Source organism: Ammodytes marinus (assembly GCF_949987685.1).
Source record: "Ammodytes marinus genome assembly, chromosome: 16".
Lineage (NCBI taxonomy): Eukaryota > Metazoa > Chordata > Actinopteri > Uranoscopiformes > Ammodytidae > Ammodytes > Ammodytes marinus.
Window position 1 is genome coordinate 5,744,821 of NC_137220.1, and position 15,460 is coordinate 5,760,280.

Below are 15,460 nucleotides of genomic sequence, written 5' to 3' on the forward strand. Positions count from 1 at the left end.
GATGAGTGGTCACTCAACAATCACAACTTTTCTTTCCGTATTCTGTCGTTCTGTTGCTAATATCTGCTGAGGCACTGAGCAGGATTACTCACTGCACCACACTGTAAAACCCCCTGGTATGTGCAGATCCTTTATATTAGTTCTCTGAGGGTCTTGTCCAGTCATAGGTCAAAATACAGTCGCTTTGGTAACAGAAAACACAGTTAATAAACTGACCATTCATGGCTTAAATGAATGCCCACCCAGGGATAACAGTGATGATTTGAACACCTGAATTGAAAAATAGCAGAGAAGAGAGAGTGAGAGAAGTTGAAAAAAGTTAGCTAAAGCATATAAATGGTTGAAATAGATATGGTGAAATTGACAAATTGATTAAATAGTCAGCTAATGGTAGCAGATAAAAGGTTAGAATACTATTGACAAACAGTAATAGCTATTTCAACTGTGTATCCATAACTGTTGGCTAATGGAAGCAGATAAACAACTGAAATACCTGAAAGTTTTGTTAAAATTGATGCCTAAAATGGACTACGGTTGATGCTGTAATCCATACTGTTGAAACTGTTGAGAGTGATGTTACATATGAAGTTCAATACATAATGACATTAATGGATAAACGGTTAAAGTTAGCAGTTGTGGGTAAAAGTCTGATAAAGGTTCGAAACAATGCTTTGCTCTTACTTTTCATTAGTCGTGTTAGGATAGAAAAAGTCTTGTTTGTGTATTAATTTGTATAAAGTATATACTAACATGACTATATTGAATTTAGGTTGTATATCCCTTTACAACCTCTGTTTTTGATGGCCTAAACCCAGTTCTTAATGGGCAAAATAGTGATTTTTTCCTGTAGAATTAACACTAACAGGCATTTCACCCATCCGTCCACACCGTGATTACAGAGACTGACTCAACCTCGTATCTACTGTAAACACAGAGCTGAGTGCTGCTTCCTTCCTGGTCCTGGGACATTTCACCTCAGAACAACACGAGGAAGAAAAAGCAGAAACGGTCCCGAAAACTCACCAAAAAAATATGCTTTTTTTTACATTTCTGAGCAAATTTTTTTCAAATAAAGATAATCTTAGGGTATAGGATAAAATACGTCTTTCATTTTTAATTGGAGGTAGGTCCAGGTCATCGTTCAGCAAGTTTTGTGAATATAAACTCTGACTGAGGACTGAATTTGTGATCTTTGGTCTTGGGGGGGGAAAGGTATCGATGATTTTCAAAATAAAAGGCTCAATGTCCAAGTGAAGTCACGAGTGAGTCAATAGTGTTAAAGTCCAACTCAGCTCCTCAAATCTGTTTGGATTATGTCGAAATTAATCTGGAAGATCATTTCCGAGTCATGTCACAAGCGGTGTGACTCAAGCCCACTCCTCTGGTATTAACCAAATGCCACAGTGTGTTGTAGTGAAATGTTTGTGAAGGTTACTGTGAGTCAGACGTTTGATATTAAATGTGAACAGCATTTCTCATTCCCTCATTTCCTCCTACAGATAAGAGCAGACAGGAAAACGGAACCAGACAATGTTCCGTTAGAATGTCAAACTCCAAGAATTCCGAGCACCAAGAACTGAAGGATAATGCGTTTTGAGGTGCACACTGTGATTCATTGGGAGTCGCCAATTTTCCTAAAAGTTAGGAGACTGACAGTAAATGGTAAATTCAATTAAAAATCCAATTATACATGTTTTTGGAGCCTTTAAAGAAATGGAAATGTGACGAAATATGACTTAAAGAAAATTGGTGAGGTTGGCTCAACAGTTTAAACTTCTTCATATACTGCTGAGTCGATTTACCTCTAATAATACATGATGATATTTTTTATTAATTATCTGAATATGCAAAATAATAATTTGAATGGTTAGATAAATGCAGTGTAGTTAAGATTACAATACTTTTGTAATTATTTATCTAGCAATTAGATGAAGTAGAAGTAGAAATAAGCATACAAATGGTAAATCCAGGTTACTGTAAGTACAGTATTTGAGTAAATAAACTAAAATTAAGATGTATCTGACATCTATAGCTACTTTTCAGATTATATTTTAAATTGAAACAAGTGATAATCTTAAAAAATAGAACTTTTTAGTGAAAGATTCAATCTATTTGACTTGTGACCTGTTAGGGTTGGGGCCCCTTCTCATGTTGCGGATGTCTGCGAGAGACATTTCCCCTCTTAAACTTCTCACATGTTTTCATTTAAAACATCTTGTTAAATCCCAAAGAGGTAAAATTTTCAATAATTCACAAAACAAAGCGGTAAAGATTACAGAAACGCCTAAAAACTAAAAACAGATTTTTGTCTCAGAACTTGGCTTTTCTTGTCCTCTTATCCCATTAATCATTTTATGACCTTTAAGATTTATGTGGTGACCCTTTGGGGGGCCCGACCCCTAGGTTGGGACCCCCTGGTAACTCTAACCCTAAACTAACTAACTGTATATAAAGTAGTTGAAACCAATTCCACCTGGAGCAGCGCTAACTGTAAAATACTAGTGACACATTGATGCATCAGGATTAACAGAATGTAGAACAAGTTCAAACTACTATAATATTACTTTGATAATACTTCCATACTTTTCCTTGAACATTCAGGAGTATTTTTAAATTGTTGCATTGATAGTTTTACTAAAATAAAGGATCTAAAAACTTCTTCCACCACTGAGATACATGATAAAAGTTACCTTGTATCTAGAGTAAACTTAAAGGTGAAGTCAGTGATTCTGGAGAACACTTGTACTCAAAATGTTTTATCAAAATCAGTGAATATCTTCTCACTACCTACTGTGTTAAAACACATCTTTGGCTCTGTAAACTGGTATGTTAAAAAAGGGTATGTAAACAAATGGGGCCCACTGTACCTATAACAACATACCAGTTTACAGAGCCTAGGCTGTGTATTAGCTGCTTGTTTTAAAGTTATAAAGATTTTCAAATTTCGTCCAAAGACAGTTTCTCTATGGCTAAAAAATACTGTAACGATCTTGAGCCTTCAGACCAAACCTCCACGGTGGAAGTTCTTCCTGAGGCCTGAGCTCTCAGCAGTAAATCACACGTTGGTCCTTCTGCTCAGGACAGGTTTAGACTGGAGAGGGACAGCTACCCAAACAAAGCAGACCTTAACACCACCTCTAGTCCCCTTCACAGAGGGGCAGTCGCCTCCTTTGACCTGGAGACAAACGTTGTGTGTGTGTGGCAGTGATGTGTGTGTCCTGTCCTGTACTTTGGTAAAAATTCCATGCATTTTGAACATTGTTCAAAATGCCTGGAATTTATTTTTTTATTTTTTATTTCTGCATTTGTTTCTTGTTTCTCAGCATCATTGAAAATGACTTCAATGATTTCTTATATTTTAAATTACAGTAAGTGTTCAATCAAACTAGTTCCTCATAGGAGTTTCACATTTGTTTATGATTAAAGTCCTGCAAAACTGATGACAGTCGCATCAGTAGTGCATAGTTCCCTCTGAGAAGTAGCCTAAAATGAAAATACTCCAGTAAAGTACATGTGCACAAGTAAATGCACTTAGTAACCTTGAGCATTTACAGTCTTGTAAACTTGTAAAGTTGAACAATCAAACGTTTGGTCATAAAAGAGGATCTAGGTCAGAAAGCTTCAGACTCAGCACCTCCAGGCCTGTTTACACTTAAATAACTTTCTGTTCACATGTTCACGTGGAAATAATAACGTTCACGGCAATATATAAAATGTTGTTTTTTAAACCTTTAGCATCAGGGGGCCAGAGAGGCTGAACTGAGCTGTGCTGTGTTGTAGGAAAAGTGCTTGGCTAGTGGAAACCACAGAGCAGCTATAAACAGCGGCTTGTGGCGGTCGCTAAAGCGTGCCGACACACCCAGCCAGCAGCTCCACCCTGCTGGATTCCAGCTGTTAACTCACTCCAAAAACCTGCTTCTCCACCAAAAAAGATCCAGTCTTTCAAATTCTAAATAATACTTGTTCCATAGTGCTTGTTTTCCTTGTTAGGACTTTCCTAGCAATATTAATGCCATGTTTGTATTTTAAAAAGATGATATGGTGTCAATGTAATGCCTATAATGATAGAGAAATATGGTGTTATGACTTTTTTTGTTGCAGTGTTTCACAGTTTTTTTAAACATCCAGGAGGCGTTCAAATTCAAAATAATATTTATTCAAAAAAGTACAATATAAATATAACAAAATTTAATACTTTATGTGTGTGTCAATATACTAACACTGTTTACATTTGGGAAGACAACGTAGAAACGTGTAGAGAGAGAGAGAGAGAGAGAGAGAGAGAGAGAGAGAGAGAGAGAGAGAGAGAGAGAGAGAGAGAGAGAGAGAGAGAGAGAGAGAGAGAGAGAGAGAGAAAGAGAGAGAAAGAGAGAGAGAGAGAGAGAGCTCTCAGATCAGTTATTGAGATGATTTGGACACAAACCAAAGACTGTAAGGCTTTAAAGCAGAGATTTGACATTTTGTGAAATAGTATATCCCAAAATGCCAAAATATTCCTTTACTTCAATATAACTACTTTACATATTTGTGTTTAGACAAATGTGAATGTCACTTCACTAGAAAACCTCCCAAAACATCTGCACAACCGATTAGCTTAAGCAGAAGAAGTTGAACATTAGGACACTGCCTTATTTTACAGCAAACATAATATTTTTGGCTTTTTTTTTATCCAAAAGGATTATGTAGAACGTGTTCGCAAACATTGACTTATTTCACATCCAGCAGTTATGGAGCAATTTAAGTCCAAAATATTTTCTTTTTTTTTCGCACTGTTTTTTGGTCTCTACCTTCTCCTGAGTCCTGAGGGATAAGTATTTGTCTTCAGCTGCTTAATGCTCCACTATGTTCACCAGCTAGACATTTAACTGTGTCTGTCTGCTGTTAAGCAAGTAGTGTACATTGAGATCTATGGTGCTTTTATGTTGATTTTAGCTTTTAAATGACACTATGAAAGCCAACAGACTCAACCAGGATAGAAAGTTTTAGCCACACGGTTAAAGGAGCTGAAACTCGTGTAAGTTGATGATTCTCTGTAGATCCATTATTACTAAGAGTTAAGTCCTTTTGATTAACCTGGACATGTATTGTTACCTGCTGTTATGACAGAGCAGTACTTTTCATGTAGTCTTTAATGCGAATATTAAACCGTAAAGATTTGTATGATGCTCGAGAGGCCACAATGAAAATGACCAAATTTTCTTCTTGTAAGAAAACGGTATTTTTCTACATTCAAGCTTCAAGAAAACTCTCCCAGTAAATTGAGATGATTCTTCCTGTTTTCCATGTTTCTTAGAAATATTAATAACATATTCGTATTTGAAAATTATGAAATAGTGTCAAGTTGATGCCCAATGACATATAAATAGGGTGTTATGACTCCCTAAGAAATGTCTGGGGAACTTGTTGTCGTTTTCTTTTTTTGCAGTGTTTCACAGTTCTTAAACTAGCCATAAAAGCCATAATTTAAAAATGTAATTTCTCAATAATTCCAGTTAAATCCAGAAAATGTCGGTCAGTCTTGATCCCGGATCAGTTTTGTGGCGTTCTCTCTCCCGAAATAACACTTGTGTCCTCCTCAGACATTTAAATAAGATGTCACACCTCCTGCACAACTGCCGCAGACAGCTATATTTTCCTTTACCGCCAAAACCGTCGTGGTTTTATGAGTATAAAGTACAGCCAGAGTTTGTTTTTAGGCCAAGGAGGGAGCTTAGGCAGCAGAACAAGCTTTTAAAAAACTATAGTCTTGACCGTCAATTTTCCAGCGGATGCCCCATAGTCTGTTGATTGTCGCAAAGCTCTTTCCATAGAACACAACTCTATTTCACAAACCAGGAAGTAGGAAGAGTGTTTTCCTTTGGAGGATCCATCCGGTGAGAAATACTTTAGGATGAACCGAACGTCCTCCATTATTCCCAATTGCACTTTGATAGTCTGCTGCTGCTTATTCGTCCCTTCAGCATTTAGTCGTAGTCGTGACTTTGTTGCTTGTCGAAGAGTCCATTTTGACCACTAACAGTTTGAGACAATCTCCAGCCGATCGAATCAGTTCACGACCACTGGAATGAAAACAGAGAGACACAACAAGCTGTTAACACAGCGACAGGAAGAGGAGACAGTGACTAAAGTTTCACTTCAACTGGGCAGTGTGGTTCGCTGCAGTTCGGCATTTATTTGCGTTTCCACTGTCAAAAGTTGGGAAGGGTACCAAAATAAGTGAGCTGAGCTTCACCTATTTTTGTCACCCTTTCTTTGGAGTACTATGACCTCCGAAGGGTTCCAAAAGGGTGGAGCTACACACTGTTGATTTGTCTGGCATAAACCCCGCCTACCAAGTAAGGGTACTGTCGGCAGTGGAAACGCAAGCCAAGATACAGTGCCGAACTGAACTGTGCTGAACTGAATTTAGCTGCTTAGTGGAAAGAAGGAACAATCAGAAGTCTGTAATACTCACGTGTTATACTCCATGCCGACCAGACTGATGCCGTTAACAGCCAGCACGCGATCGCCCGTCCGCAGCTTCTGACACAGAGCGGCCGGAGAGTCTGGAACCACCGACTTCACATAGATGCCGCTCATTCTCAGAGGAGTTTTCTATATAAAGAAAAAGAAAAAGCATTTAATTAAAAGAACATTCAGACAAAGCAGACAGAAAGGTTTTGAAGAAATGGAATATTGAAGATTATTTTTATTAACAAATAATATACAGATTATATTCTCTACAAAATGTCTGAACATTTGGAGAAAATAGAAAAAAAAAATCACAATTTCTTCGAGCCTCCAATTTACTTTTTTGTCCAACATCAGATAACAACCCCAATATATTCACTTTACTATAACAGAAAACGGCAAAAATAAGCAAATATTAATTCTTGAGATTTTTTTTTTTACAAGTAATCAATGACCAAAATAGTTGTCAATTAATTTTCTTTTTTAAATTTATTTTTAGTAGTATAACGTGTATAACAAAGCACCCATGTATGTGGCCAAACAGTGTATAAAGGTTGTATAGTATGGAACCACCATTAAGCGGTCGTTACTGATTAATGAGCTGCCGAGCCCCCTCATCAGTAGGAACATTTATGGTGATTAACTGTGTAGTTTCAGGCTGTTGAGTAGAAATCCCTGCAGTTTACAGTCTGATCTGATTAGGCCTCGACATGAGATCTGAGCAGCTTCATGAAGTTTCTCTGTATCCGGATTGAAATCGTGTGAAAACGTTAAAGCTGATTTATAAACCAATCCAGATAAGAGCTGGCCTTTCAAACTCATTTTATACGACTAGAGACTGCTCTGAGCTGTAATACTGTGTATGGAGTTAATGTTATGGAGAAAAAGAAAAATAATATGTAAATAATTAAGGTATATTTCTCTTATTTCAATGTTGACACCATATTTTCAAAGTTGTTTTGTTTATATCAAGCCCTAGCTGCAGTGGATGTTGTGTGCTGGCATGGGTTTCTGTGTGTGTGTGTGTGTGTGTGTGTGTGTGTGTGTGTGTGTTTGGTGATTGCATTTTCCCCCCATTTTTTGGTGTATTGGCTTAGGATTTGTTTATGTCCTTGAAACCTGTTAATATATATATTTTTTTAATTAATAATGTGGATGTATGATAGATATAGAAGGAAGCGATCGTCTTACCGTTCCATCCACCAGTGCCAGGCCGAGGCCGTGAGGACCTCTGTGAAGCTCCACCGTGAACACTTCCTCTCTGTCTTCTTCTTCTTCTGCTGATTCTACATTCTCTCCACCGGCTGCACAGACAGACAGAGAAACACAGGCTCACGTCAAATCACAGTGAAACAGTAGTGACAAGTACTCAAACCCTAGATATAAGATAGACTTGTTCTGTTATTGAAGCAGAATAATTCTATTACTCGGTGGATACTTTTACTTTAACACATTTTCCATTTCAATATTCCATACTATTCCAGACTTCTCTGTAGAATTTTCAGTTCATATTTGACATCTGAATACAAATAGTTAGATGTTCATTAAATGGTTTTAAAATCCAACTGTCAACACGTATGTTAAATCCTGGCTATGTATGCCATTATGTCATTACGTCAAATGTGGCAATTTGACCCCCACTTTGTAACAGACACTTCCTGTCTTCCTCATGGGGGTCGTGCTGTCACAACAACATTGCAGCAACAGTAGCAACCCCCCCCCCCAAATAAAGAGCCTGTTCCCACCCTACAGCCCCCCCCCCAACCCCCTGCCTTTACCCCCAACATGCAGCCTGTCTGCCCCCCACGCAGGACCTGCCCCGAACAATGCCGCTCCCGATTAAGATTCCACGCACCAACCCAACTGTAAATTCCCATGACGGATCGGGCCGCTGCTCTTTTCTCTCCTGACATCACCACCTCTCTGTAATTCTTGGGGTCAGATTAAAGGATTACCAAACTTTCAAAATAACATGAGTGGTTCGCCAAAAACCACAGGGGTGATGAAGATACATGCAGGAGGCCAAGGTATCGATGTACGTATATACTGGGTTCCTATTAGGGTGGGAACAGACTGGACATGTCCTCAACTATACTAACATGATTTTTACGCTAGAAAATATTCAAATGGCTGATTAATTTGGTTTCCTGAATAGCTAGAAAACTTAAAAATGACTAATATGGATAAAATATTAATGCATTTAAAACATGCCCTTACTTCTCGTTTATAAAACACTTGGTAGATGTCAATGACTAGTGGATACATTTTGGATATAAACAAAGCTATTCTGCACTTTTTTGCCCATCACATCACATCACATACAAATATTACATTTACAATGTTACAATGCAATTTTACACATTTGAGATGCTGGAGCCGCTAAATGTGTTTGTGTTGAGTATTGCTGTCACTTGTATATTGATGCACGTCTATTCATGCTGTTACGATAGCAGTGCACTCTTGTCCTTTGTGGCTGCTACAGGCACCGGTACCATAACAGCACTGATAGACGCACCAACACAGTTTTTTACATAACAGCATATTCAAACATATTTTACAACACAACCCACTAGGTTTGAAGTAGATCGGATTAACTCAGTGGTTCTCAATTATTTTCTGTCATTTTTTCGCGTCCCCCCCCCCCCTAAATTGAAATACTATTGAGCTGCTAATATTTATTTATTTATCTGTACAAAACCACTGTATGAGTTTCTGGCACGAGCATTCTGCATACAAACACCTTATTATCAAATTAGATAACAAAAATTAGCTGAGATAACTTCTGCAGCAAAAAAAAATAAAAGTTCAGTTTATTAGCTCAATTCGTAACATTTAAACAAGACTGCTCAGTCTGTGTGCATCTCAGGACAGAGAAACAAGAGCAAATGATTCACTGAGGTTTGCATTTCATTCAAAACATTTTAAAACTGTAAACATAGTTAAGGTGGTGTTTTTTATTATTATAGGCCAATAGGCCTTCTGTGATGTGATAACCAATAATTCATTAATGTTATTGTTAGTCTACTTGCTTGATTTCTTTTTAAATAGCCTACAGAGACACTTGGAGACACATGTGGACATTTATTTACTGCAAATCGCGGCCTTTCGCGCGGATATGACCAAACACAAGCACACATCGAGCTTGCTAGCACAACATTTTATTTATTTTTTATTTTATTTTCATTTGGAAATCAAGGCAGCCCGCGCCCCCCCCCCCCCCTCCCCTGACAACTCACGGCGCCCCCCCCCCCCCCCCCCAAGGGGGGGCGCGCCCCACAATTTGAGAAGCACTGGGATTAACTGTTGTTGGCAATATAATTGAATCAGAATGACCTACCAACAAACACAGGGACGTCTTGTTTTACAGTTCGATATAGAGAGATGGTGCCAGATGGCTTTGATCCAATGTAATCCACAAAACCCTTTAAGTGAATTACTTTTATAGAAAGGCCCGTAGCAGAGAAAACCCAGTAACAGGAGTGACCTATGAGAGTAAAGACATCTGACTAAGATCAACAGAGTCCTGCAGCTTAAGGCCACAGTGGGGGGTCCGTTAGAGAGCGCATTAACACAGGTTGAACCTCTTACGTTTAAACACAATCACATGAAAAGGGTTTTTTAAGGTCTCCTTCAGATCTGAGGGGCACGCAGAAAGAATCAGGACAAACCAGGCTCGTTTAGATAGTCTTCTCTCTTCTAGATACACCATACAACAAAATCAAATCTATTATTTCCTCGAGAAATCACATTTAATATTTGTTATGTTGTTTTTTGTTTTGTACAAATGTTACTTGTTTTTATGCCTTAATAATGCCCCTTTCATAAATGATTTCCAGGGGTGTGATTTTATGGCTCCAACTGACTATGTCTGTACTTATTCTGGTGAAATAAAACAGTAAATTGACACAATTTCCTTTTCAAATGACAAGACCTTTTGGATTTATTTTAAGACTGACCCTCCCATGTGTTGTTGTTAATGACTTGTTTCTTGGACTAAAGCTAAGGAGAAAAACATGTAGTCAGAACTTATTACTAACACTTTCTGAGTGAAATATAAACTTTTTTTGGTCCAAATTGGGGGGCATTTATCCACCCTGCTGCATGGCTGTTCCTATTCACAAGATGTTGTCGCTGTTAACAAAAGGCAAAACACATCTCAATATCTAGTTTAATTTCCTATATTGAGAAAAGTAGGTTCCCTTTTTGTCATGACCTGTGTCAGAAATTGTGAGCTCTATTCTGCTGGGCTTCTGTCTGACCTGTAAAGTTTAAGAAAAACAATCCTACATCCAATGATTCTCAGGAATTTCTCTCACCTGCTGTTAAGACTGTTAAACACCAGAACCTGCTCCAATTACACATAATTTATCCTCAGGTACTTGGCCTTTCACCTGTTTTATTTCCTACCTTTACGACGGCCACAAAACGTCTGCCATTAGAAAACCTCATTTTCCTTTACATTTCCTCACATAAAAAACAATTTAAGTGGCTGCCTCTCCCACTCAAACTCTGACTCCCTCTCGCTCTCACAGATGACCTCATGACGGAGGCGGCCAAAAACAATAGGGGTGGGAGAGGAAACACTCTTTCCTTTGCACGGCGAACCCACCCTGCACAGCCTTTTCCACTTGAAATTCCTGACCTCTTAAGAGTCAGTCAAAAAGGATGAAGGCCCTCCACCTCTTTAATGCCTAAAGGTGGGAGGGGGGGGGGGGGTGGGGCACATTTTTAATATGGACTTGGAACCAGCGCGGACAAGTATGCAGCAGGTCCGTGAGGTCAAGTCACTAAAGGCTTTCCTTAATAGATTGTTGAGTCGGAGGAGGAGGTGTGTGTGTGTGTGTGTGTGTGTGTGTGTGTGTGTGTGTGTGTGTGTGTGTGTGTGTGTGTGTGTGTGTGTGTGTGTGTGTGTGTGTGTGTGTGTGTGTGTGTGTGTGTGTGTGTGTGTGTGCGTGCGTGCGTCGGAGAGGTATTTAAGACGTGACCTCATTCCAGACATTAGTAACAAGGGAAAAAAGGTTTCGTATTCTTTAAGTGACTGTGTGTCGTTTGAATGAAAACCTGCTGTGTGTTAGTGGAGCAGTGAATGGGCCTTTTAAGACGCGGCAAGGTTTGTCATGTGTGGTTCACGGCGCTTTGTTTCAACGGTTTTCTTTTCACTCTTAATTCATCATTTCCTGTTGTCAGGTTTTTGTTTATGTTTTACAGCCATTTGTGGGATTAAACAGCATCTGTGAAGCTATATTTATTTCAAAATTAAATTCTCAATATTGACCTGATATGATGATGTGATGATGTCATGCTAGCTGTGTAATGAAGGTCAGTGTAGCCTGAAATATCTCAACAACTATTGGATCTATTAATAAGACATTTTCGACAAAGCGTTGAGGTCCCCAGAGGATAAACCCTTATCCACTGACTTTGGTGATCACCTGACTCTTTCTCTAGCGCCATCAGTAGCCTCAACTATGTACATAGTAAAGCTAATGGAATCATCCAAAATGTTGAACGTGGATATTTCCTGACAAGAACACCATAGCGTGTCAACAAAACTGTAAATTGCTTCATTCAATTTTATGTAATAGGTACAGAGATGGAGAGAATAGAGGAAGAGATTGTCTGTGTGCGTGTGGAAGAGAAAAGAGAAAGCAGAAGTAGAAATAATGTGTTGTGACTTCACAGTGAATATCACAAAGCAAAGCCTCATAAGGTACGGTGTATTCCTCAACAAATGTGACATACCGCCGGGCATAAATCGGTAAAGTTCCCCAGGAACTGCACAGTAGACAGTTCCTCTCAAAAGTTCTTGGAACTCTTCGGTCCAGACACGCTTAAATACAGTTTCATAGCTAAAGCCTGATGGCAAAATCTTATATTCACTAACAAAGAGATGGAAAGGAATCCTGGAGATCAATTGACATATTTAACATTTTATTCATATATCTTACTTTGTTCTGTGGTGTACACAATCTTAACTTTACTTAGTATTATCACTAGAGTCTTCATATCTTTTATCTTCTTTGCAACATCTTGTATTCACTATAAAGAAGATGGAAAGGAATCCCTGTGATCATTGAACGTCTTTGAATTTATTCATATGATTTCTTATATTCATATAGTGTTTACTAACAAAACTTTTAACTTGGAATTAGAACTACAACATTCATATCTTTGGTCTTCCTCTTCAGTTACCGTTCTTTAGCTGCCTGGCTCCCTCCTTGAGGTCTGCCTCTAGCTGGGCCAGCTCCATGCCGTGCTGTGGGGTGTTGGGGGGCGTGAGCAGGCAGGATGGGTCCAGAGCCAGGGTCCTGTGGTACACCAGGTCTGACTGTCCGGGTAGGGTGTTCTGAAGCTCCAGGCTCTTCAGCTTCTGGGTCAGCACGGCCTCACAGCTGCTCAGGTCCCCGTGAGATCCTCGGGTCTGCAGCGGCACCTTAGGGGGGGTACGGTGGGGTTCGGTAGCCGGGTCAGAGCCCTCCTGATGGGCAAGGTCGGGGAAGACTCGAACCGAGGGTGAGGTGGTAGACTGGCTGTCTGCGGCCGTCCCGTTGAGAGCCTGAGTATGAGGGCGATAAACTCAATCAATAACAGATGCAGTAGCAACAATCTGAAATACAAAGCAGACGTTAAAGCATTTGTGACGTTATTGGCTAGACACTTGATTTTGATGAGGTGGAAGTCTCCTCTACCTCACTCACATTCTCCATGGATCATGCAATTCTTCATTTTGTCAAGATTGAGACAATTACTGTAGGTGTACAATTAATGGTTTGCTTGCTAAATTTTGTAAAATTTAGGGACCATTTTTTGGCCAAGCTGAAGGGTTGGTGTTCACTGCTATGTCTTAAACCACATGTATATTGTCTTTGTTTGAATTTATGGTATATCTTGTGTGTTTCTTTATTTTGTTGTATTATTTGATAAAATAATAATGAAAGATTATTTAATGGCAAACTTTAGACTCGAAATACTACATCCCAATATTTGTATGTGACTGAAAGTTCAATAAACAAATCTGAGAAGAAAAGTAAAGGAACACCAATGTTATAATAATGAATTTTATTCAAAAATTGTTAGGAGCAGTCCTAAAGTGCTAAGTGCAAAGTGCCACCGGCTTCTCGTTATGGTTGGGCTCTGGGGGTCAGAGGGGCTAGTTACCTGTCCCTCCCCATCAGGCCCAGATTGGGTTTCAGTGCGGGGCAGTCGCTGTATGAACTCCTGCAGATGTCGGAGCTGTTGGAACAGAGCGGGCTCCACGATGGCTTTGCCCAGCTCCAGGTGGAAGGTGCTGCTGGGCAGGATGAGCGGCGGGTGGTTATCGAAACTCTCCAGGATGTCGGCTGCAAGAAGAAAGGAAAAAATGGCTGCTGTTATCATCCATCACAAATGACATGACCTTTAAAGGTGGAGTCAGTGATTCTGAAGAATGCTTGTTGTCAAAATCTGTGAATATCTCCTGACGATACACTACCTGTCCATACTGTGTTTGCGTCGGAAAAAAAAATCCAGTGTTAATACATAGCGTAGGCTCTGTAGTCTGTAAACAGGTATATTGTTGTTAGCTACAGTGGTCGGCCCCTTTGTTTTCAGACCAGTGTTTCAATACCAGTTTACAGAGCCTAGGCTGTGAATTAACAATGGATTTTTTTTCTGCACACACACACACTACTGACAGGTAACGGATCGGAGGAGATATTCACTGACTTTGCCAAAAACTGATTTTGACAACAAGTACCAGAAAACCCAGAAAAGCTGACTCCATCTTTAGATATAGCTTTCTCATCAAATTGAATTCTTGTAGCTTTAATAGAAGTTGCTGTATTTGGGTTAACACCTAGTTAAAGGCTGTGAATAAAACCCAGGGGTAATGGCTGATTTTGCTGGATCAGTCGATGGTGTTTTTGCGTAGGTGTGAAAAGGTGAGCGTGCGTGGGCTGGAAATCGTCCTGCTGGGTGGAAAGTGAAGCTGATTACAGGAAAGGAGATTAATCTGTCTGCAAACACCGACTGAGACCAAGGTGACCACTTATAACTGCATGTGCTGTTGGTGTGAAAGAAAGAAGTTCATCGTATTGATTTTTGTTTTTAAATTTAATGAGAAATGTAATTTTTCATTATCATTTCTATGGAGTCTTTAAGTGTTTGATATTAAATAAATATATAAATAACACACAGAAATATAAATGTCAACTTTATGAACGAACCAATCCTTTGTAAGAAAAATCAATAGTGTCCTAATTTCAGTTTTAATTAAAAAAAAATAGTTTTAAAAACTTCACAATTATATTTTTTCCCTAAAGATTTACTAATTTCCAGTAATAATTTATTTCAAAATGAGAGTGTGTCATGAAAATAAAAAAAATAAAATTATTATTCAATTGTTCCACCATTGATTGCTTTGTTGATATGTTTTAAAACAAAGAACTCAGTTTTTTTTTTACATTTAAATATTGAACACTTGGGTCTACTCTTCATACATTCCACGGTCCAGGAAATACTAAACAAAAGACGCGAAAAGACTTAATGATAAATCTCTAAAGTACAATAAGTAGAAGGAGCACATTGGATTTTGCATTGTGAACTTCTTTCATCATGCTTTGTGTAGCAGGTCTTTATTCTTGTCAAGTTCTCTGTTATTTATTATGACGTCTAGTGCAGTAAAGCATTCCTTCTGTCAAGTCTGAGCATGAACGATACACAATAGACGATTCTGATTCCAGTTTACAGTAAACAGGGTCCTCCTGAGAAAAGGCAGAGCGGAAAATACTTTTGGCAGACGGAAAAAGGGGGGATTTCTATAATTCAATGTTTGAATGGAATTTGCATTCTTAATACTTTTCACCTGTTTTTCATTTGTATACATTTTAAACTAAAACATAAAAGCCCTTATTATAATAGTAGAATCAATGCAGATGTTCAAGATTCTAACCAGGAAAAAGAGAGAAAATATGTTTTAATCTGAAATTAACTTTCTTTTCATCATTATTATTATTATTAAAGATATTAAATG

At 38.7% G+C, this 15,460-nt stretch overlaps 1 protein-coding gene across 1 annotated transcript in view; it reads right to left on the reverse strand.

Annotated features, from left to right (window-relative positions):
• Positions 1-4,212: 4,212 nt before the first annotated feature.
• radil2a (Ras association and DIL domains 2a) overlaps positions 4,213-15,460 on the reverse strand; it is a 32,865-nt gene continuing 21,617 nt past the window's right edge. Inside the window, exons 12-16 of the mRNA XM_080043793.1 lie at positions 13,609-13,790; positions 12,643-13,006; positions 7,642-7,754; positions 6,455-6,594; positions 4,213-6,059 (exon numbers count right to left, since the gene is read on the reverse strand). Coding sequence (XP_079899919.1) covers positions 5,957-6,059; positions 6,455-6,594; positions 7,642-7,754; positions 12,643-13,006; positions 13,609-13,790 — 902 coding nt within the window. The 3' untranslated portion in view covers positions 4,213-5,956. The remainder of the gene's footprint in view (positions 6,060-6,454; positions 6,595-7,641; positions 7,755-12,642; positions 13,007-13,608; positions 13,791-15,460) is intronic.